Source organism: Trematomus bernacchii, unplaced genomic scaffold (assembly GCF_902827165.1).
Source record: "Trematomus bernacchii unplaced genomic scaffold, fTreBer1.1, whole genome shotgun sequence".
NCBI lineage: Eukaryota > Metazoa > Chordata > Actinopteri > Perciformes > Nototheniidae > Trematomus > Trematomus bernacchii.
This window is the reverse complement of record NW_022987648.1, coordinates 14,229,881-14,252,521: the sequence shown is the minus strand read 5'-3', so window position 1 is coordinate 14,252,521 and position 22,641 is coordinate 14,229,881. Positions and strand designations below refer to the sequence as shown.

The following is a 22,641-nucleotide window of genomic DNA, read 5'->3' as shown; positions in this document are numbered from 1 at the left end:
CTTGTGTTTTTCCACCCTGACTCCACATCTAAATAGTTGTTCAGGATTGGGTTTCACACGGTAGCTCACATACTTTGCATGGCGGTCACGCTTCTGGCTAAGCATGAACTGAGCAAGCGTAGTCAAAACCATCAAAATCTTTTTTGTTTTGTTTATTTCACCTTGGTCTACAGTAAATCTAGTTGTTGTTTGTGTAACACTTCCAGCAGATGTCCAGCTGCAGCAGACCGCAGCCCAAACAGGGACTGACTGTCTGAAAAGCTGCTGGACTGCCCACATCTGCTTGACCACTGCAGACATCTACAAAAACACACACACAAACAAACGGCTACAGTTAACACGATGAAGTGCGTCCATTTGACCTGGTGTGGCTGCTAACTGCTGTGCTTTACACCATGTGGAGAAACAAGTGTGTGTGTGTGTGTGTGTGTGTGTGTGTGTGTGTGTGTGTGTGTGTGTGTGTGTGTGTGTGTGTGTGTGTGTGTGTGTGTGTGTGTGAGTGTGTGTGTGTGTGTGTGTGTGTGTGTGACAGATCAAAGTAATCTCAAGCCCATTTAAACCCCCATGACTTGCCTGTATTAATAGCGTTTTATTAAAGAAATTCAATGTGTTTACATGTGTATACTGTACATTATTGCCGTCTCATAATGTCATCAATTATCCAACAAATATTGTCCACCGACTCATGGCCAGCATTCCTCAACTAAATACCTTAAGCTCCTAATTGAAATAAGTTATTAAACACAGCTAAACTTTTAGGATTTTTTCATGAATCTAAAACATAAATAATATCAATGAAAATCCCAAATGCTCATTCAATGTTGCATACATTTGCCATATTGTGATATAATTATAGAGAGATTTTTTGAAAAAAATCCTTATTAATTAAGTATAGTTTGCAGGTTTAAGGTTTAAATATTGTCGTTAATAGTGTTCCACATTAGTTAGACCTACTTTGATGCCATGACTATCATAATATTAGTTACATTTTCTTAAATACTTACCGACACTGAAGTATTATTTATTAGAAACTGTTTTTATTCCTCTATGTCAGGGGTGTCCAAACTACGGGCCGGAGGCCAACCCTATGGAAAGCTGTGATGTAGGCTGTTTTTTTTCTTAAAGCATATTCAATTATCAAGCAGAGTGTACCTACATCTGATTGATTTTGCTAATTTATAACTTAAATTATTAGGCAAGATAGCTCACCTCTAGTGAGTGGCCCAGTCCTTCGTATGTTTTTCTGTATGTGGCCCTCAGTGGAAAAAGTTTGGACCCCCTGCTCTATGTCATTAGGAATTTGCCTGATTCATCATGGCTACACGAGACAAAAGCCCTGGTTAGGTATTGGAATCAGGTTCAGCATGTATAAAAATTACTGGGCAATTATATGCTTTGAATCATGTCCGTATATGCAATACATACAATAAAAGCAGTGTTACAAGAGTTAAATATTTTGCTTTTCTTTATATGAGGCTTTTCATATATCAGAGCCCTGGAACCAGTGGCGTAACAAGGTTGTGATTGGCCCCAGTGCAAATATTGTTTTGGGGACCCCCCCCCCCATCGCCCCAAACATAAGCAAACGCTGATGCGCTCACACACGCACGGACATACACAACCACTCAGAAGCGCCACATGTAGGCTATCAACAACAGCCTGCCCTGGCCTCAAACCACCACAGCCTGACAACGGCACAGCGAACTAAGAAGAGGATTACACCTGTTTCCTTGATGTTTGTCTCTGGGGAATGGGCCGGTAGGCCTACATGGATCGGTTGCTATAATATAGCTTTTGATCTTGGCGTCGGGGGTCTCGATAGCGCCATAGAGTCCCCTATCGGTTGGGGCCCTTGGGGGAACTGTTGGACCACCGCCGGGCACAGCCAAATCTAGCCTCTCCTCCTGGCTGGCTGGAGAAGAAGGTCGCACAGCCACGGCCACGGATACAGCTTCACTTGTGGAGCTAGATGGCAATGATGGTGGTGAGGCAGGTGAGCTATCGTTAGCCTCCGGCTCCGGCTGCCGCTGCACGTCAACATTGCTAACGTTACGATGTATGACAAAAAAAACTGTCTAATTTCGTCAGTTTAGCTGTTACATCTCCTTGTTCTCTCTTGTCCTTTCTCTTTTGAGCGCCGCTCTTGTGCTTTGGTTTGCTGTACATTATAAATGCAAGCTATTAAATGTTTTATAATGCTACCGAACTTGCTGCTGCTAGCTACAGTACAGTACAGGTTGATTAAACGGTTCGCTCGTCACGCAAGGTATCACATGAAAGGGAGCAAGGTCATTGGACAGACAAATTACAAATTAATTTAGGTTGCTTGGTTACTTTGAAGACTGCGTGAACCGGTCAATGCCATTTTTTTTTTGCATGGGCCCCTGGCCGGCCCTGGGCCGGCTCTGGGCCGGCTCTGGGCCGGCTGCACCGTTGATAGTTACACCACTGCCTGGAACCCCCCAAAAAACTATCCGTCCACCCATACACAGATCTATATGTTAAGCCCATTCCATTCATCTGAGTGTGTATCATCATTGTTCTGAGGGCTGTGACACTCAGATGGTGATTTGTCCAATACCCTCCTGGGAAATCAGTGTGCTAACAACATTATTAATCAATAGCTTTAATAGCTGAGGTCTTTAATTGCCACATAGCTGCACATAAGCTCTGATACTGAGGCTTGGCACAACCAGTGAAACCAATCCTCTTATCAGAAGCAGCGGCCCGTAAATACAACTCATCTCTCAGATTGATAAATGAGCTATGAGGTTTAACAGCTATAATCTCTGTCATTCAGATAATGTATCATAATGTTTTTCTTGGCATACTTTAACAGAGTGGTCACAGATTTGACCCAAAGTGAGACAACATCATTGAATATGATTTCCGGTGGACCAGCCTCGTTGCTAATCAATACAATCAGCTTTTCAGTAATGAGGTTATTGCTGGTTCTGATGAGATTGAGGTCAGTGTTCATAGCAGAAACACAGTTTGGTTAGTTAGAACTGACAGAGCTGCCAATAAGATTATGACTGATCTACAAAACCATTCAGGAAAAAAAATCCTGTTACTTGAGGTTGTTTTGTCCGGTATCAGTGAATACATAGCAATAAAGCATTTCCTTTAAAATTATTATGTAAAGAATATAAAAAGAAATTATGAGAAGTTAAAAAGGGTTGAGAAGATTATTGAACTAATGTATGCACACAAGGTAGATAATGGTGAGTAAATGACATTCAGGCAAATGCAGTGAAGAACATAAAAGTTTGATTATGGTTTTGAAGGAAATTAAAGCACCCCATTTTTTTTGTATAAAACAAATGAATCAAATAAAATGTGACAATGATGTGTACAGAGATCACCCGCAGCTATGAGCCGACAGAGAATTATCATCTGAATCTGCAGTTCTACTCTGCTTTACGGAGCTTTATTTTAAGTTTTAGCTCATGGTTTGGCTGCCCCGCCTGCAAGTTTAGTATTTTAGTTTTTAAATGTTGGGAATAAAATCTTCATGAAAGTGTAGTTGCTGAATGAGACAAAGTGGTCTCTGTTCGGAGAATCGTCTTTCAAACTCCATGCATGTTTCCAATCTTGTAGTTGCATTATGATCAACATGCAGCACTTATATTCTTTAAGATTAGGAATTTTGTTTTCGCCTGAATCCGTTTTTAAGTAAATATCACTCTGCAGTGGCTCAATAAATTAGCCTACTAGCCTATTTCAATCTAACTTGTCTTATTTTGTATAGGCCAGTTTACAGTGGGGAACTCTACTGAAGTTTCCTTTTGGTTCAGCTTGTCTTCCTGCTCTCTCCTTCTCTTTCTCCCCCTGCCCTCTTCGACCTTCTCTCTTCTTCCTGTCCCTTCCCCCACTCCAACCTACCCCCACCCTCTTTTATCCCACTCAGGGTAGAAACACACCAAATGCAGAAAGGCCACCAGGAAACTCCTACCACCTCCAACACTTGGTTGCCTGTGGGCAGATCAATCATGCTGTCAATCCAATTTACTGCTGGGACTGTTGTTGCTGTTAATTCCTCCAAAGATACAGATCAGCTCAGGAGCCGCATCTGATTGTTTGCAATGTAACCCTTTAAGCAGTAAACAGCAACAGGTACTTGCGGTGCTTGCTGTGGTAGGGTGGTTAAGATGCTGGAATCCATTTAGTTTTTTTTCATGGTTTGCTCACTGCGCTGCAATGTGTTTACATGTCCTGCGCACAGTGAGTGACTGTGTGAAGAAATTGAGAGAGCTCAACTTCACAGCTGCACTCTAACAGTGTAGATGGGAAAAAAGGTTTAAACTTAAACAGATGTAAACTTTCTGTAATGCATAGAGAATTGCTCATGTGCTACAGGGTGGGATTGCTTATGGAGATAAAGCATGATGAATAGGAAAGAAAAATCAAGTTATGGAATAATGTACTTTATCCTGCTGCTCCATGCAGCTTTTGTACAGGCATTACAACCTGAATAGTTGTTCTGCAAAGATCTGACTTGTTTGTATGCCTAATAATCAGACGTATCTGCCATTGCTTTTAACCCCATTACATAATTTATTTTGAATTGCTAAACAATTATGGGACAGCGTTTAAGCACTTGAATGTCCAGTGTTTCCTACAAAAAAGTATTGGATTTGTGTCAACTCAACAAAAGTAACAGTACATTTCTCTTTAAGGTTATTCTACATTGGTAGTATATTTTTCATTTAAATTAACATAGCACTATACTATCAGTTGTATTTGAACCAAAATTAGCATTCCAAATAGTTTTTGATGAATGCACCAGCATATAGCACTCAGTAAAAGTATGGAGTATTAAAAACGTATTTGACATTTGACAAATAAATTGTGATGTTATACTGCTGCTTTCCCATAAACAGAACAAAAGCGGTTTATTCAATGTTATAAATTATCTATACGATTTAAGAAGACTTTTTGAAACCCTTACCGGAAAATACATGTATTTTATGTTAAATTCTGGTGTAATGTAAGTACTGTAACACATTTTCCTTCTATAGTGAGTGAAGGCCAATCAAGAACGAGTCCTGTAGGAAAACAAATGCTAGGATTGGCTGAGACGCCGCATAGGTTTCAAGGCGCCCGCGTTCTGTCGGGGGGGTCTTGTGAATGGAGGGGGCGCCTAGAAACCGGTGGAATCTGCACGAAGTTAGGAGAGCGAGCCTCTGGACTCCCAACTGCTCAGCATGTGAACCGCCGCACCGTGTGAAGTCAAGTCAGAAAACGATGGAAATATGAGCTTTTTTAAGTTTTATCCGTGTATTGTTTTGCGGTAGACTAGCGACACTTTTGTGTAGACTTACTGGAATAACTTGGGGTTGCATTACTTCAAGAAAATGGGACTTTAAGTGTTATTTTCCCCGGGACGGGAGTGAGAGTGGGCTGCTTGGAGTCACTTACAAAGACCATCAAGAAGTCATGACACGACGAACGTTTCACTTGGATTAATCTTTATAAATCACAAGGAAAAGACGATTACGGACATTTCAACTCGAAGTACTCGGACTAAAAGATAAGTGCTGCGACAATTTATGTAGTTTTTCCACGCTTTTCAACCGTTTTCAAGTCGCCCTACTTGGATCAAAGTTTTTTCCTTCCCTCCCCCCCCTCCTCCTCCTCAACTATGGCGGCGGCCAGGTCCACCACTGGCTCCGTGTTGCTGCGGATCATGTGGCTGCTTTGCGGGCTGTGCTTCACATCCACTTCTGCCCAACATTACAACAGTGAGAGCGGGATATCTATCCCAGAACACGGGTTCTGCCAGCCCATCTCCATCCCGCTTTGTACCGACATCGCCTACAACCAGACCATCATGCCGAACCTGCTGGGCCACACGAACCAGGAGGACGCCGGCCTAGAAGTACACCAGTTCTACCCCCTGGTGAAGGTCCAGTGTTCCGCAGACCTGAAGTTCTTCCTCTGCTCCATGTATGCACCAGTCTGCACGGTGCTGGAGCAGGCCATCCCCCCGTGTCGGTCCCTGTGTGAGCGTGCGCGGCAGGGATGTGAAGCCCTCATGAATAAATTCGGTTTCCAGTGGCCGGAGCGGCTCCGCTGCGAGGCTTTCCCGGTCCACGGAGCCGGTGAGATCTGCGTGGGCCAGAACACATCCGAGCCCAGCAGCCCGGCGTCTCCCCCCTTTGATCGCGAGCCGGTGTCCCTTCCCCCCAACATGGGGCGCCCCAATTTACGACCGCCCCAGCACAACCAGTACCAGTTCTCCTGCCCTCTGCAGCTGGAGGTGCCAACCTACTTGGGCTACAAATTTATGGGGGTCAACGACTGCGGGGCGCCGTGTGAGCCCACTAAACCGACCGGCATCATGTATTTCCGTGAGGATGAAGTGAAGTTCGGCCGGCTGTGGGTGGGAATCTGGTCTATCCTGTGCTGTGTGAGCACCTTATTCACTGTGCTCACATATTTAGTGGACATGAGGCGGTTCAGATACCCGGAGAGGCCCATCATATTCTTATCTGGCTGTTATTTCATGGTGGCGGTAGCCTACGCTGCTGGGTTCTTCCTGGAGGATAAAGTTGTTTGTGTGGATAAATTCAAAGATGACGGCTACAGGACAGTGGCTCAGGGGACCAAAAAGGAGGGCTGCACCATCCTCTTCATGGTCTTGTACTTTTTTGGTATGGCCAGCTCCATCTGGTGGGTGATTTTGTCCCTGACTTGGTTCCTCTCTGCTGGGATGAAATGGGGCCATGAGGCAATTGAAGCCAACTCGCAATATTTCCACCTGGCTGCCTGGGCTGTCCCTGCCATTAAAACCATCACCATCCTCGCCATGGGCCAGGTGGATGGCGACGTTCTGACAGGGGTGTGTTTCGTCGGGATCTTCAACGTGGACGCCCTCCGCGGCTTCGTCCTGGCTCCGCTGTTTGTCTACCTTTTCATCGGCACGTCCTTCCTCCTGGCCGGCTTCGTGTCCCTCTTTCGGATCCGCACCATCATGAAGCACGACGGCACCAAGACGGAGAAGCTGGAGAAGCTGATGGTTCGTATCGGTGTGTTCAGCGTGCTCTACACGGTACCGGCCACCATAGTGATCGCCTGTTACTTCTACGAGCAGGCCTTCAGGGAGCACTGGCAGCGGACCTGGCACATGCAGACCTGTAAGCGGTTCGCCGTGCAGTGCCCGGTTCACAACTTCGCCCCCATGACCCCAGATTTTACCGTGTTCATGATCAAGTACCTGATGACCATGATAGTCGGGATCACTTCGGGTTTCTGGGTCTGGTCTGGGAAGACTCTCCAATCATGGAGGAGGTTCTACAAGCGCCTTAGCAACGGTAACCATGGCGAGACAACGGTGTGAAGTTCCGAGTAAGAGAAGGCACAAAGCCCCGGGGTTTTGGAAATAACAACCATGTAAATGAGGTCAAATAGCTTTCATTTTTAATACTTTTTTTGGACTATTTTAAAAATGTGTTTTCGGGTTGTGACAGCAATTCAGGCTTTTGGACACACAATCAAACTTTAATCTATATTCGATAGAAGTTGGATGAACTTTTTTCTTTTTTTTCTCATTACCTGACAGCCCACAGTATCTCTGGATTATGAACTGGTGTGAATGGCCATACTGGTCCTGGGACTGTAATGCCAGACTGATGAGGTTACTTTTCATATGAAACTCCATACATATTATTGATTATATCCTTAATATTACAATTTGAATGTATGTCCTGTCTGCCATGGTGAAAGTCTCAGTGGAAAACACCATAACAGCAAAGACTGATGGCTCGAGCAGTGTGGCCTCCTGTCCATGCTGCAGTGGAAAGGTCAAAGGTTTGATCCCTACAGCAACCACGCCCTCTGACTGTGAATTCATTGATTAGGTATGCCTGGATTAATTATACATGTACGTTTTAAATTACTCTGCTTTTAGCTAAAGACTGAAACGCTTTGATACTTGTGTTAGATATTGCAGAGTACAATCTAGCCTGTTCAAATATGAGAATATGTCCATCAACTTGTGACTCCACCACGGCATTATGTGGCTGCCCAGAAATCAAAGACTTTTATTTCATTTTTGTCGATATTTTAAAAATGTTTCCATACTGTTGAGTATTTGCTACTATATTGAATGTTCACTCCAACGGTGGATGAAGTTATGTATTGGTTTGCACAGCTATCCTTAAGGTTAAACGTTTTTTAAATGATTGATTCAACACAGGATGACCTGAATCAAACAGTTAGACCACACACACACACACACACACACACACACACACACACACACACACACACCAGCCTCCACTCTGCAATGAAGAAACACAACAGCTCATTGTTTGTCTCTGTGTGTGGTCTCTCAACTGTTGGATCCCCCCCATCTAAAAGACATTTTAAGCTTTTAAGACATCCAAAGCACCATTTCAAGGATCCAGATTTAATCCAAGTGGAAATGGTTGCTCAGGATTTATGATGTTATTTTATCCTGGATAAAGATGACTGTACACACTCACGCCTGTATTCTACCTAGTAATCTCTTATAATTTCACTTGAAGTCTTGTTTTCACAAGCAAACTGAAACGTTTTTAGTTTTTAATAAATCATTATTATAGTGTTTAGGCATCAAAACACATTTGAATTTTTTTTGGATGTTTTTAATCATGGACATAAACACCAGGAAGGAGGTCAAAGGCCATTATCTTGTGGGAATATGTGTTATTTAGAGAAAGAGAAGCGAGGATATATTGCGTAGTTTTCAGCTAAGGTGGAGCGTTTTATCTGGGAAAGAATCTCTGGGGACAATACAGCAATTTATTACAATAACATTGGACACCAACATTGCCTAGTGACCTGTTATGATAATATTCTTATACTAAATGGCCCTTTCACAAAAATAACAGCCTAAACATTTTTTCTGCACAATTCTTTATTTTCTGAAGCAATCCACTTTTAATTTCTTTGATATAATCATAAACTCAGCATGAGATTTTGTGGGAAAACCTGAGCAGAAAGTCATGTCGGACTGAGTTAGCTGCAATGCAGCATGTTTGTTAGAAGGCTTGTTTCCTGTCATACAGCAGAGCTTCTTTACATACTTCACATGTAAATGTTGAATGGCAACACCATGCAGCAATGAGGGTAAACTTGGAAAACGATTAAGTGTATACCTGGCATTCTAGTTATTTTTGATCCCTAAAGCTGTATGCGGAATCAACACAAATACTATAACATGCACTAAATACAAACATTCATATTCAACTGTATGTGAATGTACTACATACTTCAAACCATGGCTCAAATTAGTATGTATTTTGTTGTAAACAGGTCACAACTTTACACAAGTTATTATCTTGTCTATGCTTGAACATAACAAGGCAGAAATAATCTGTAGTTGCCTTCAGACAGCGCAATCTGTCAACGCAGTGTATGTCATGTACTAAGTTTTCAGAAGGAATATGAGTGTGTGTGTGTGGGTTTTTTAATGGATCATATGCAACCTTCCAAGTAAACACAGTCTCTGTTTTGTAAACGCATATTGTATTTATCGGGATACTCATTTTTGTCTTTTTTACTTTTTTTTAATGAGATAAGCCTGTTGTACGTGTACAGTTTGAATAAAATCGATACAGTTTGTAATTCATCGATCCCTGTGGTTTGTGTTCTGAGGTGAACCGTTATGCATGTGGGGCTTCACTGTAAATGATTGACCTTGGAAAAAGCCGTTGACAAAACAGTTGAAATCTCAGAGTATGTAGACCTTGACTTCAGATTGTTTTGTCAACTTATACATGATATTTATTGTTAAACAATAAATGATCCAGACCAAGTTCTATCGTTTTTACTTTCACCTACCACCTTAACTTTGTGGCAGGCCAGTGACAATACTTCATTCATAGGCAGGACACATGACTTTATATTAATTAGCAATGACACACAGGCAACATTGTGATCCTGCCATTAAGTGAACAAGGCAAGTTCTACAATCCTAAATGTTATTGATAATATTGTTATGCTCAACATTGCCTGCTCTTTTTCAGAAGGATCTTTATTTGCCACGGAAAGATTGAGGGCTGTTGCTTTAACATGAAAAAGGGAAATGTTCATATGCTGCTAAATGTCAACCTTTAGCATGTACCCCAGTAGTGTAAAATCATTTATCTAACCACAAATTCATTATAAATGAAGTGACTAATGGAATAACATTCATTGCTCATGCTAATGCCCCGCAGATCACATATCAAATATGAATGGTCAATTCTTGTATATTCAAAATGCAACAGCACAGCCTGGTGATGTAATTGAGTACTGCACTGAGCCTCAATTTACTTTGGTAGAAATGTTGAGAATGAGCTGGGCTCTTGAGACAGCTGATGAAGAGTGATCATGAAATACAATTTAACAGGTCTGTGGTCTTAGGCTTTTTGCAGGGGCATTATATGTGACAAAGCATTGCAATAGACATAGGCTACTGAGGTGTATGATGTACAAATATATGGCTATACATTGTTAGTAAGGTATGGGGATGTAGCTCAGTGGTAGAGTGTGTGCTTAGCTTGTTTAAGGTCCTGGGTTCAATTCCCAGCATCTCCAATAAAACTGAAGAAAGCCTACAGAATTAGACTCAAGGCTGCTCACTGTTGGCTAACTGCACTGCATGTTTCCTTTATTGTTTATCAAGAACTGACATCATCAACAGGATGTAAAGAGGTTCAACTGTTGAAATTATGTTCAAGACATACCAACCCACTGGCCTTCAAATTGTTGGACGACTGCTCACCCACCTCAGCCACAGCAGATTAAGGAATCATTCAAAGTTAATTCATTTCATATGTGATCACTGTCACATTCTAACCCCATAACCAACAGGTTATAAACAAATCAATTAGTCCGCAGCAAAATAGGAGTTGTTTTCTACTTTTATTCTGCCATACATTTTTATTTTAAATCCCTTGTTAAATCTTTGATCATAGTGTGTAATTGTGTGATACTGCAGCATCCTCCCCAGACTGACAAATAAAGCACATCAATGGTTATTTCTTGATGGAGTTTTTTAATTTTTCATAATGTTGATGAGACGTAAAGGATTTAATGAGTGAACAGCCCTTTATTAAAACAAAACATACACAATACAAACATTTGCATTACCATTGTCTCTATAGATCCTGTGATTTGTACATGAATTAACATTCATTGCTTTCAGATGTGAATGATCCAGGTTTCTACAAACACAATGCTACAGCACCACATGGTGATGTAATTGCGTACTGCACTGAGCTTCAATTTACTTAGGTAGAAATGTAGAAAATGAGCTGGGCTCTGGAGACAGCTGATGGAGAGTGATAATGAAATACAATTACAAAATATTAATTTGACAGGTCTGTGGTCGTGGGCATTTTTGTAGGGGCATTACAAGTGTCAAAGCATTGCAATAGACATACTCTGTTGAGTAGTTATAAGCATGTGTGCAATGGAAAATGTATGGCTAGAAAATTTGATAAGGAAGGGGGATGTAGCTCAGTGGTAGAGCGTGTGCTTCGCATGTATAAGGTCCTGGGTTCAATCCCCAGCATCTCCAACATAGATTCATATTTATTTGATAGTAAACCATTGGACATTTACGGATTCTGCTCATTTGTGTCATGTCAAAAAGAGCTATCAAAGTAATTTTTCAACACAAATGAAGCAAATATAATCGGTAAATAAAGAAGATTTGTATAAATTGTTAAAACAGTATGAAGGGGATGTAGCTCAGTTGTAGAGCGTGTGCTTTGCATGTATAAGGTCCTGGGTTCAATCCCCAGCTTATCCAACAGAACAGAAAGGCACATATCAAAGTCAACTTTAATGTCAATACTCAGTTTGTGTTTACAGAGAGATTGAAATGACGTTTCCAACAATCCCGAATATAAAATTATACAATATACAGATATGTATACAAATATGTATATCCTATATACACAATCAACAGCACACATTAAGATAAAAAAACACAACAATCACTTCAATATCAATATCTTTGGTGCAAGATTGTCCATAGAATGTGCATTTATTGCAGATTGTCCATAGCAGCGTAAAAACCTATACTACTAGACTAAAGGGTGCTGCTCAGTAATCCTGTTAGCTGTATAACTGTTCTGCATGTTTCCTGTATTGTTTATTTTTTATACGTGCAATGTGTAAGATAAAGCAGATTTGAGATGTTTAACATTAAAAAAGGTACCTGACATTACCAACAGGATGTAAAGAGGTTTTTACATTTTTGAAACACATGCCAAACCACCAGTCCTCAAATTGTTGATCATGTTATGTTTACATGACTTTTGCTAATGCTCTTCTCCACATCAAATATAAAGGATCCAGTTTTGTACAATCAAAATGCAACAGCACCACATGGTGATGTAATTGGGGACTGCACTGAGCTTCAATTTACTTTGGTAGAACATTTTCTAGGCTCTGGAGACAGCTGACGGACAGTGACAATGAAATACAATTTAAAGTGGACCTATCATGCTATATTTAAATGATATATTGTAGGGCCATACCTATATAAGGTATATTTATACGTTTCTGTTTTCAAAATACCAAACAGATCATGCATTTTAGCCATGCCTCATTTCGCTCTATGTGCTGTTTGCTGTCTACGGGTCTGATTCTGCTGACCACGCCCCCCTGCAGGAGAGGTGAGCCGTGCTCTGATCAGCTGCTGGGCTGTCAGAAGAGGGGGAGAAAAAGAGATCTCCGTCCTCCGTGTTTTATTATATAGAGTCGTTATTCATTTGTTTTAAAGCTCAATAAATAACAAAGAAGACCTTTGACCGGCACTTTTCTAATTTTGTCCGGAAGATTTAAACTTTAACGGACATCTTGACCGGCGAAAGTAACTGAAACTGAAACTCTGCCGCACGGTCCCCTCGTTCCTTGGAAGAGGCGGAGAGGTGGGTGTTTGACGGGGAGGGATTGCATTGAGCAAGCACTGTAATTCTCTCCGGTTAGTCCACCAGCAGATGACAAACACCCACCTCTCTGCCTCTTCCAAGGAACGAGGGGAACGAGGCAAGCGGGAGCAAACGCTTGCCTCGGGGAGGGAGAAAAAAAGCCACAGCGGAGAATAAACAGAAGGGTAACCATGGTAACTATGGGCGGGAAGTCTTCTTCGCTGCTTTTGTGGCAGACTACAGCGCCACTTACAGGCCTGGCATATGTACTACAGCGTCTCCAGCGCTTTCGAGCGGCAATGGCCGGCCGTGGCCCAACCCCACATTCCCCTGATAGGTGGAGAGTTGGCCCAATAGCCGTAGCGCCACCGTCCTGACGTCAGGACAGTGTTCAAATCTGGATCAGTTTTTATCAGATCCGTTGCAGCCCCTTTTTTAGAAATGTGGGTATGGAGGAAAATAGAGAGGGTTGTGTTTTCTGACACTTGGTGAGTTCCCTGGAACACCGGGGACACATATTCATGTATAAAAGACGTACAAAAGTGCATTTTGCATGATAGGTCCCCTTTAAAAGAGCACTCCGGAGATTGAACATTGTATTACTAGCATATACCAGTACTCATCATGGACAGTTTAAACACATCACAACTGAGCACATCAAAACTGAACACCAGAACGTTTAACAATATGTATCGCATTTTTTCACGTATTCTCATCTTTGTCAAAACATGCAGACTACATTACCCACAATGCAGCTCCGAGCAGAGATGAGGCTACTGAGGTCTGGTACACTCACTTCTTTCTAACAGTGACACTTTTTTTCATTTTCCAACCCATAGTTCTTAGTCCCTGCTGACACATTTATCAGACAGACTTCATCAGATCAATCTCAGATATTGTAGGCTACTTAAGTCAAAGTAGAAATACCAGAGTGTAGGAATACTGTGTTACTCGTAAAAGTCATGCATTCAAAAGGTTATTCAAGTTAAAGAACAAAAGTATAAGCATCAAAATATACTTAAAGTATCAAAAGTAAAATAACTTATTATCCACATTTCAGAATAATATATATGATATGTTTTGATTCTAATTATTGATCATTAAAGTGTTCTCAAAGCTGGTAAAGTTACAGCTAGTTTTAATGACTTTGTATACTGTAGGGTAGCTTGTGAATTTACTCCAGGTGTATGTAAAGTCTGATTTAAGTGTTGACTATATTTCACATTATTAATCCAAAACTAAATGTACAAAAAATATATAGTCGAGTAAAAGTACACGATTTTCCTGTGTACAGTAAGTGCCCCTTTAAAGGAAAACTACCGCTATTTTTAAAAGTAATTGTTCTAAGACCTTCCAATAATATAATTACAATTAAACAGTTCTCTTTAAAGTCAAACTCCAGACTGCTTACACTTAAATCTGTGATGTCATGAAGTATAATGTTGGGACAGGCTACACAGAAAATGAATTGGGACTTTATAGATGAGACATTTACAGTATACGCCAACATTTCCTGTATTTAGAACTGATAACACCACAACAATATTAAGAATTAAGTTGCAATACTGAGATGCTAAATCATAATAAGGACAGGATTTGTTTTTCCTCTCAGTGGCGGAAATGGGCTTCCATAAATGCCATATTTTAACACTACTTCTGCTGATGTTCCCCTGGACAGTTCTCAGGTCTGATACTGACCTCTGGTGGCCAAAGCTAAAAGTTCATGCAGCAGTCTGTTTGCTTGCTGTTACAGTAGGTCATTATTAAATATAAATGTATTATCCTGCTACATTTAGTTTATATACAAATGTTTCTCCACATCTTTAATCATTTGCTGGAAACAACACCTTCAGTTTTGAGACAAACAATCTAACACAAATTCTAACACTGAGTGTCAACTTGCCAAATTAGTGATGATTTACAACAGTACATAGATTTTTACTCATAGCAATCATAATACCCTCCCTGACAACTTATACAAAAAAGCTTGGTGGGACAAATCTGATTTCTTAATTATAAACGTGATGTGTCCTTTTACAAGATACTTCAAATTGTCAATAGACTTAATCATTCTCTCCCTATGCATATTTTCATTGAATGAACGGATACAGAAGGAACATATCGCTTTTCATTCGGACCATGATAAAAAAGAAAAGATGGTAAATTGCTATATATATATATATATATATATATATATATATAGAATGCTTTCTTGTATTTACAACCACTAAAATCACTTTACAACTTAGGTCAGCGTTCTCCCATTCATGCAAACATGTACTGGTGGCAGAGGCAAAGTTTGGACTTTATTTGTAGTTTTTTGTTATGAGGTTACTCACATTCGGTGGCCACAACTAGAAAACATTTATAAAATAGTCTGTTTATCTTCTGTTAACCTATATCATATGGACTATATATTATTTAGTGGGAATGCTGATACAGCATTCCAACTATATGTTATGCTACGGACGAAAAGTTTATTATTATTCCGTCCAATTATTTTGTCCGTCTTCTCCTCCCACATTCAACATCGCAGAAACTCCGTTCAAACATCAAAACGTTCAGCTCGGTCGGGAATCGACTGCTATTACTTTTATCATTCATAACTTTCATAATTCCATTCAACATCGCAGAAACTCCGTTCAAACATCAAAACGTTCAGCTTGGTCGGGAATCGACTGCTATTACTTTTATCATTCATAACTTTCATAATTCCAGAGATACATCCCATAATTCATCAAATGTTTAACATTGAAGTCAATGGAGATATTCTTCAGACTTCAACAAATCTTCATGCGACTTTAACTGCTAACTGTTCATTCATACTTTCACTCAGAAACCTCATTCCAACTTTAAAATGTTACACATCTTTCTGACATTATTTGTGTAACACAACTTTTAAATCTGATTCTTACTTTTAGAGATATTAAACATTGTTCAGACCTTGTTAAAGAGGTTTTCTTCAGATTTTAACATTAACTAGAGTGCGTGATGTCACAGCTAGAGGGTAAGAAATCTTGAAATGTGCCTTCATATTTTTTTTTTAAACTGCCATAATTCCCAAACCCTACATTCTTGAGACATCATTTTTCATGACAAACGTAGGAAAACATCTCGTAGCTTGAAAAATGACAAATAATTAAGAAAAAAAAAATTAAACAAAATGCCTCTTGAGGGCATGAAGTGACAAAAACGTTCAACATGTCTCTATTAAAGCCCATTGTAATTTCAGGCAGATATTTCCTCACAGCAGCAGCCGCACACCTTTAGTTAAACTGCCAAAAAGGCCACATTATTAACCCGAAAGTACACAAAAATTACACTTCAGATACTCAACTTCCTTGACATGCTTCACGTTTTGAAATTTCACAGATATCTGTTATCGTTCTTCCACAAAACGTTCACATGTAAGAGGTTTATCTGTCATTCAGAACAATGCAAACCTTTGATCTCTTCATAGCTCGTTAGCTCAACTATAAACACCTGTGTAATGGAACAAGATGATGTCATCACTCCAACTGACAGCAGTCAGTTCTAACTGTTCATTTCTCTCTCTCTCTCTCTCTCTGCCACACCGGTCCATGCCTCAACAGCTCTACGCCAAATCTGAAATCTCACCATATGCCGTTTCCATGGAAACGCATCCCTCGCCATAAAACACGATGTCCCTTTAGACTTCAGATGACAGTTAATGGTCCAGCCCTCAACATGTCTATATACCATTAGTGAGTTTTCCTCAAAAGCTGTTGCCATGGCAACGCATCCCTTGCAATAAAACACGATATTGCTATAACTCCTATGAAAATTGTCAAAAAGTGCTAAAACTTCACATGTGTGCTAACAGTCCAGCCGTGAAGACATCTACGGGACAGTTTTGAGATTTCTTCAAATGCCGTTGCCATGGCGACAGATCATTCGCCATCAAGTTAGTTCAAAAGTTTGCATTTCAAATATTCTGCTGCTTTTCCAAGCCTTTTTACTTTCTTTTCTTCTCTCATCACACATTCAAACCCCCAGTGTTCATGTATCATTTCAATCTAAATTCTTCACTTTCTTCTTACACATTACATTTCAGCATAGCAGTTTAGCGTCAGCTTTTCAGCATAAAGCATTCCCACTAGCAATTTCTTCAGGAATTGCATTCTCTAGTTCAGTTTGATATTCACTTCGCAAAACCCTTTTCCTCCACACTTTTTCAAGTCAAGACCCTTTTATTTATATAGCAATAGCACTATATTCCAAATTCCAAGTTTGCCTCAGTGGGCCTTCTTATTCTACGATTGCATGTTTTTACCTGGTGAACAGTATAACATTTATTTTAACGTTATCCTAATCATTATTGTACTGTTCTCGTTTCAATGTATGGATATTGAAACTTAACAGCCAGCTACTCTCCTCAGCATCATTCCTCCAAGGAACAGGCAGGTGTTGTATTTGGCAGGGATTTTAATGATAAGAAGTGTGAAACTGAAACAAAATACATTTCTCCATAAGTACACATAAAACAATGATATGTTCTTAACATTTACAGAATAAATGTACTTTTTACAAGAACAGGCTATTGCAGGTAAATATGCAATTCAACATTACACAGCATTACGTAACACACTATAACACAGCAACAAGTTCTTACAAAAATAATAATTATCCTTACTACAAAATTATATTACCACAAATAATATCAAACACTTGTAGCTAAAATAATAATTAGTAACTTGACTTACTGATAATGCCACGTTTTGGGCTTAGAACGAAGGATGGATTGGGATTCTGCAGTGAGTGCTCCCATTACATGCTTATTGCATTAGTGTCCATGTGTAAAAGGACTTCCTGGAACTTAAGGAAGTGATCATAGCCACAAAGGAAGTGCCATCTCTTTCAAAGTACATTTCAAAATAAAAGCTGCCTTCTAACTGCTAATACATTCTTATTTGTGTTCCATGACATTCCCCGTCTGGCGTCATTAATGATGCCACATTTAGCTACTTCCTCTCTTCTCTTTCCTGTTACTCCTCAGAAGCCAGGAGAAGCACAAGGTCCGAGATAGGCCTTGTATATGTCTTTCTAGATTGGTGAGAAGACACTTTTACTTCCACTTTCCTTACTACTCCATCTGAGCTCGGAAGGGTTTTTGTTATCCGTCCCATGGGCCATTCACTCCGACATGCCTGCTTGTCTTTCAACATCACTATGTCCCCTTCTTTTAGATTTGGTTTCTTGCAGTGCCATTTCTGCCTCGTCTGAAGTGTACTTAAATACTCTTTCCGCCATCTCGTCCAGAAAATGTCTGCCAAGACTTGAACTCGCTTCCACTGATGTCTGAACAAGTTAGTTTCAGAGAACTCCCCTGAAGGAACCGCAGGTATGCCAATCTTTTGTGTTAAAAGCATTGACAGGGTTAAGATCAGTGGAGCTTCAGGGTCTGAGGACATCGGTATCAGTGGCCTGGAGTTGATAATGGCTGTTACTTCGGCCATTAATGTACATAAGACCTCATGAGAGAGCTTGGACTTCCCTTGTTGAAGTAGCATTGAATCCAGGATGCGCCTAGCAACCCCTATCATGCGCTCCCAAGCGCCTCCCATGTTGGATGCATGTGGTGGGTTGAAAACCCAGGTGCATTTTTGAGTCAGGAGATAGTTTTCGATTGTGGTTTCCCCAGGACTGTTAGGTAGAAGCAACAACTCTTTTGATGCACCAATGAAGTTTGTGCCACAATCTGACCGTAGCTGCTTTGACGGTCCTCTAATGGAGAAAAATCTACGTAGTGCGTTTATCATGCTTGAAGCAGTCATTGACTCAATTATCTCGGTGTGGATAGCTCTTGTGGACATACAAGTGAACAATACTGCCCATCTCTTGCTATTGGCACTGCCGCCTCTTGTTCTCCGGGAGACAACTTCCCAAGGTCCAAAGACATCCAGCCCCACGAAAGAGAATGGTGGTTCTTGTTGTAGGCGCTCTGCAGGCAAGTCCGACATCTGTTGTTGTTCCAGTCTCCCACGTAGCTTCCTGCAGATTACACATTTATGGATCAAGCTGTTGATGTTTTTCTTTGCTCCCACTACCCATAAACCACTTGAACGGATAGCTCCTTCTGTGAAATGCCTCCCTTGATGTCTCACTTTTTCATGATGATGGCTGTTGAGCAACCTACCAATATGATGATTTCCTGGGATAAGGAGAGGATGGATCTCATCTATTCCTAAATTAGAATGGATTATTCGACCTCCTACTCGTAGCTGCCCTTCCTCATCAATCATTGGATGAAGCTTCTGTAGGGGACTGTTTGAAGGAAGAGCCTGCCCTTTCCGAATACATTTAATCTCCTCAGAATACACTTCATTCTGGACACTTTTAATGATTATATGCTCTGCTTTTTTGATCTCAGCAATAGTGGGACCTGTTGGACAGATATGCCATCCCCTGCAGCTGGGGTTGTCTGATTGTTTGCTGAAACCTTGTGCAATGTGACAGAGATGAGCTGTGCTCTTCGTTAGAGAACTCCAAGATGAGAACCGTTCAAAACGTTTTGTGTCAAGCTCCTTTACTGAGACTTTGGTGGAACAAGCCGTAACTATTGGACGGATCTCTACATCTGAATCTGGATCGACCACTTCGAACTGAGGATTGTTGTCAGATGTAGAGTTCTCAGGCTCCAGGAGAAACGATGGTCCAGACAGCCAGTTGACACTTTGCAGTTGACCTGCAGAAACAGACCGTGTCCCATGATCTGCAGGATTGTTGTCAGTGGCAACATACTTCCACTGACTTGGGCAAGTTGACTGTCTTATACGTTGCACCCTGTTGTGCACATACACATAGAACCTTCGTGAGTCATTGCAGATATATCCTAAGACAACTTTGCTATCAGTATAGAATGTCACTTTGTCCAGCTTCTGCCCTATTTCTTCTTTGACAAACTCTGCAACCTCTACTGCCAGTACTGCTGCACAGAGTTCTAGTCTGGGAATAGTTGGTTCTGATGAAGGTGCAAGTTTGGCCTTGCCGAGGACAAAACCAACCTCAATGTGACCTTCATCTGTCACCTTCAAGTAAGCGACTGCAGCAATTGCTTTACATGAGGCATCTGAAAATACGCAAAGTTCGGTTGTTTTGGCCTTTGAAAGAGGGAATGAAGCATAAGTTCGAGGCACATCCAACATTTTCAGCTCCTGTAGCGAGTCCTGCCATCTCCTCCATGCTGTGTACTTACTTTCAGGGACGGGTGTATCCCACTCTGTGTTTTCAGATGTTAGCTCTCTTAGGATAAGTCTTCCCTGTATTGTTACCGGAGCAAGAAGTCCAAGGGGGTCAAACAAACTGTTTATTGTGGAAAGTACACCACGGCGTGTAAAGGGCTTCTGGCATTTTGGAACTTGAAATGTTAATGTGTCCGACTCCATATTCCAGCTCACTCCAAGGCTGCGCTGAACTGGTAGGTCATCAACCGAAAGATCTAGGTGCTTGATGTCTTTGGCTCGATCCTCCGTGGGGAAGGCATTCATGACATCCCCACAATTAGATGCAATCTTGTGAAGCTTTATATTGGATTGTGCCAACACGGCTTGAGTCTTTCGCAGTATGTCAATGGCTTCTTCTTTTGTGGGGAAAGACCTCAGGGCATCATCCACATAGAAGTCTCTTTCTACGAAATGACGAACGTCGCTTCCGAAGTCTTTCTCTCCCTCTTGTGCTGCCTTTCTCAGCCCATAAGTAGCAACTGCTGGGGAAGGGCTGTTTCCAAATACATGGACCCTCATGCGATACTCCACCACTTCATTATCGAGGTTGTTGTCACGATACCACAAGAACCGCAATAAATCTCTGTTGTCCTCCTGTACAATGAAGCAATACAACATCTGCAGAGAGCAGCACATCGTTAAGAGACACTCCCTCAAACTGCGCACTGGAGTCAAAAACTACCCGAATCTGTTCAGGTTTCTGAGGATGGTACACGCCAAAGGTGGGGAGATACCAACATTCCTTGTCTGCTTCCAGTGGTGGTGCCAATTCAGCGTGCTTGTTATCCAGGATTTTTTGCATGAATTCGGTATAGTGGCTCTTCATAGTGGGTTTCTTTTCCAAGGTACGTCGCAGAGACATGAGACGTTGGTGAGCTGCCTGTCTGTTATTCGGAAGACGTCTTCTTGGCTCACGAAAGGGCAAAGGAGCCACCCAACTGTGAGAAGTATCCTTGACAAATCCCGTTTCCATTATCTGCAGGAAAGCCAGGTCTTCAATTGAAGGTGCAAGGTGATTGTCGTTCTCAGTTCTCTGGAAGACTGTCTGGCCGAAACATTCCTCTGCTTCACGATTCTTTGGTTTTAGCATATGAGACCAGTCTGGAGTGACCAGTGGGCAGCCCAGGTTGAAGTTCTCCTTGACTCTGACTCTCACAGGGTGTCAAATGGCTTTGTCGACCATTCTCAAGGATACAGGTTTTCAGAGTGTTGACCTCTTTTTTCTTGTGTGCACCACCAAGGCACACATCACCTACAATGACCCATCCAAGATCCAGTTTTTGTGCATACGGAGCATCATAAGGACCATTAAACTGTTTCCGGACTTTGTGGACTCGTAGAATGTCCCGTCCCAGGAGTAACAGGATATCTGCATTGTCATCAAGTGCTGGCAGTTCATTAGCTATGGCCCGCATGTGGCTGTGGTGATATGCGGCTTCCGGAGTAGGAATTTCTTCTCTATTGTTCGGCACCTGATTGCACTCTATAAGAGTTGGTAGAGGGATGCTTGTCTTTCCGTCGAGTGACTCCACAATGAACCCTTGAGCTCTTTTACCGGATACATTAACAACCCCTGCGCAGGTTCTTAAGACATATGGTGCTGGCATTCCCTGAACGTTAAACACATCAAAGAATTCCGTCCTGGCTAATGAGACATTACTTTGGTCATCCAAAATGGCATACATTCTCTTACTTTCTTCACGACGATCACATGGGTATACATTTACCAGACATATCTTAGAACATGACTTTCCACTGAAACTGTCTCCACAGACTTGTGTGCACATTGGTTTTGCGGCTTGGTTAGATAAGTCTGCGAAGGAAGTTACCTGCTCCCCGCCATGTTCTTTATAGGGACCTGATGGCTTTGGTAGGTGTGGAGCACGACCTGGATGAAGTGCTGTTAAATGTCTCTCACTTTCACAATCTGCACATTTTACCACTATTTCGCAGTTCTTGGCCTGATGAGAAGTTGAGGCACAACAGCGAAAACATATGCCATTTTCTTTGAGTAATTTCTTCCTATCCTCAAGAAGCATGGCTCTGAAACTCTTGCATTTCCCAAGTGCGTGAGGTTTCTTGTGTATGGGGCATATTTTTCCAGGATCTTCTGATGATGTCTCTGCATTGTTGGCAGTTTCGATGGACACACTGGTTTTATGCACTGTGACAGGGTATTTGCTGATGGGATTTCCTACTGGTCTTTCCTTTATCAAAGGTGTAGTAGAGACTGTGGTATTGAAGCTGGGGTCGTTCCTACTCTTGGCCTCACGTTGTATGAACTGAGAACAAATTGAGAAATGTGGAAAGGCTACTCCATGTTCTTCTTTGTATCTGGAACCTACAGACATCCACTTTTCCTGCAGATGAAAGGGCAGCTTGTCTACAATAGGACCCACACCTCTTGCTGTGTCCAAGAATGTCAAGCCAGGTAGGTATCCATCCTCTTTGGCTGCTTGTAGTTCAAAGAGCAGGTCACCAAGCTC

General features: G+C 41.4%; 1 protein-coding gene and 2 non-coding genes across 3 annotated transcripts; all 3 read left to right on the top strand.

Annotated features, from left to right (window-relative positions):
• Positions 1–5,166: 5,166 nt before the first annotated feature.
• On the top strand, positions 5,167–9,614 carry LOC117485993 (frizzled-7-like). Its single transcript, XM_034134712.1, has one exon. The coding sequence runs from the start codon at positions 5,645–5,647 to the stop codon at positions 7,340–7,342; it is 1,698 nt and encodes a 565-aa protein (XP_033990603.1). The 5' UTR covers positions 5,167–5,644; the 3' UTR covers positions 7,343–9,614.
• Positions 9,615–10,494: 880 nt separating this feature from the next.
• Positions 10,495–10,566, top strand: trnaa-agc. Its single transcript has one exon. It is a non-coding gene; the product is annotated as a tRNA-Ala (tRNA).
• Positions 10,567–11,479: 913 nt separating this feature from the next.
• trnaa-cgc lies at positions 11,480–11,551 on the top strand. Its single transcript has one exon. It is a non-coding gene; the product is annotated as a tRNA-Ala (tRNA).
• The last annotated feature ends 11,090 nt before the right edge of the window (positions 11,552–22,641 follow it).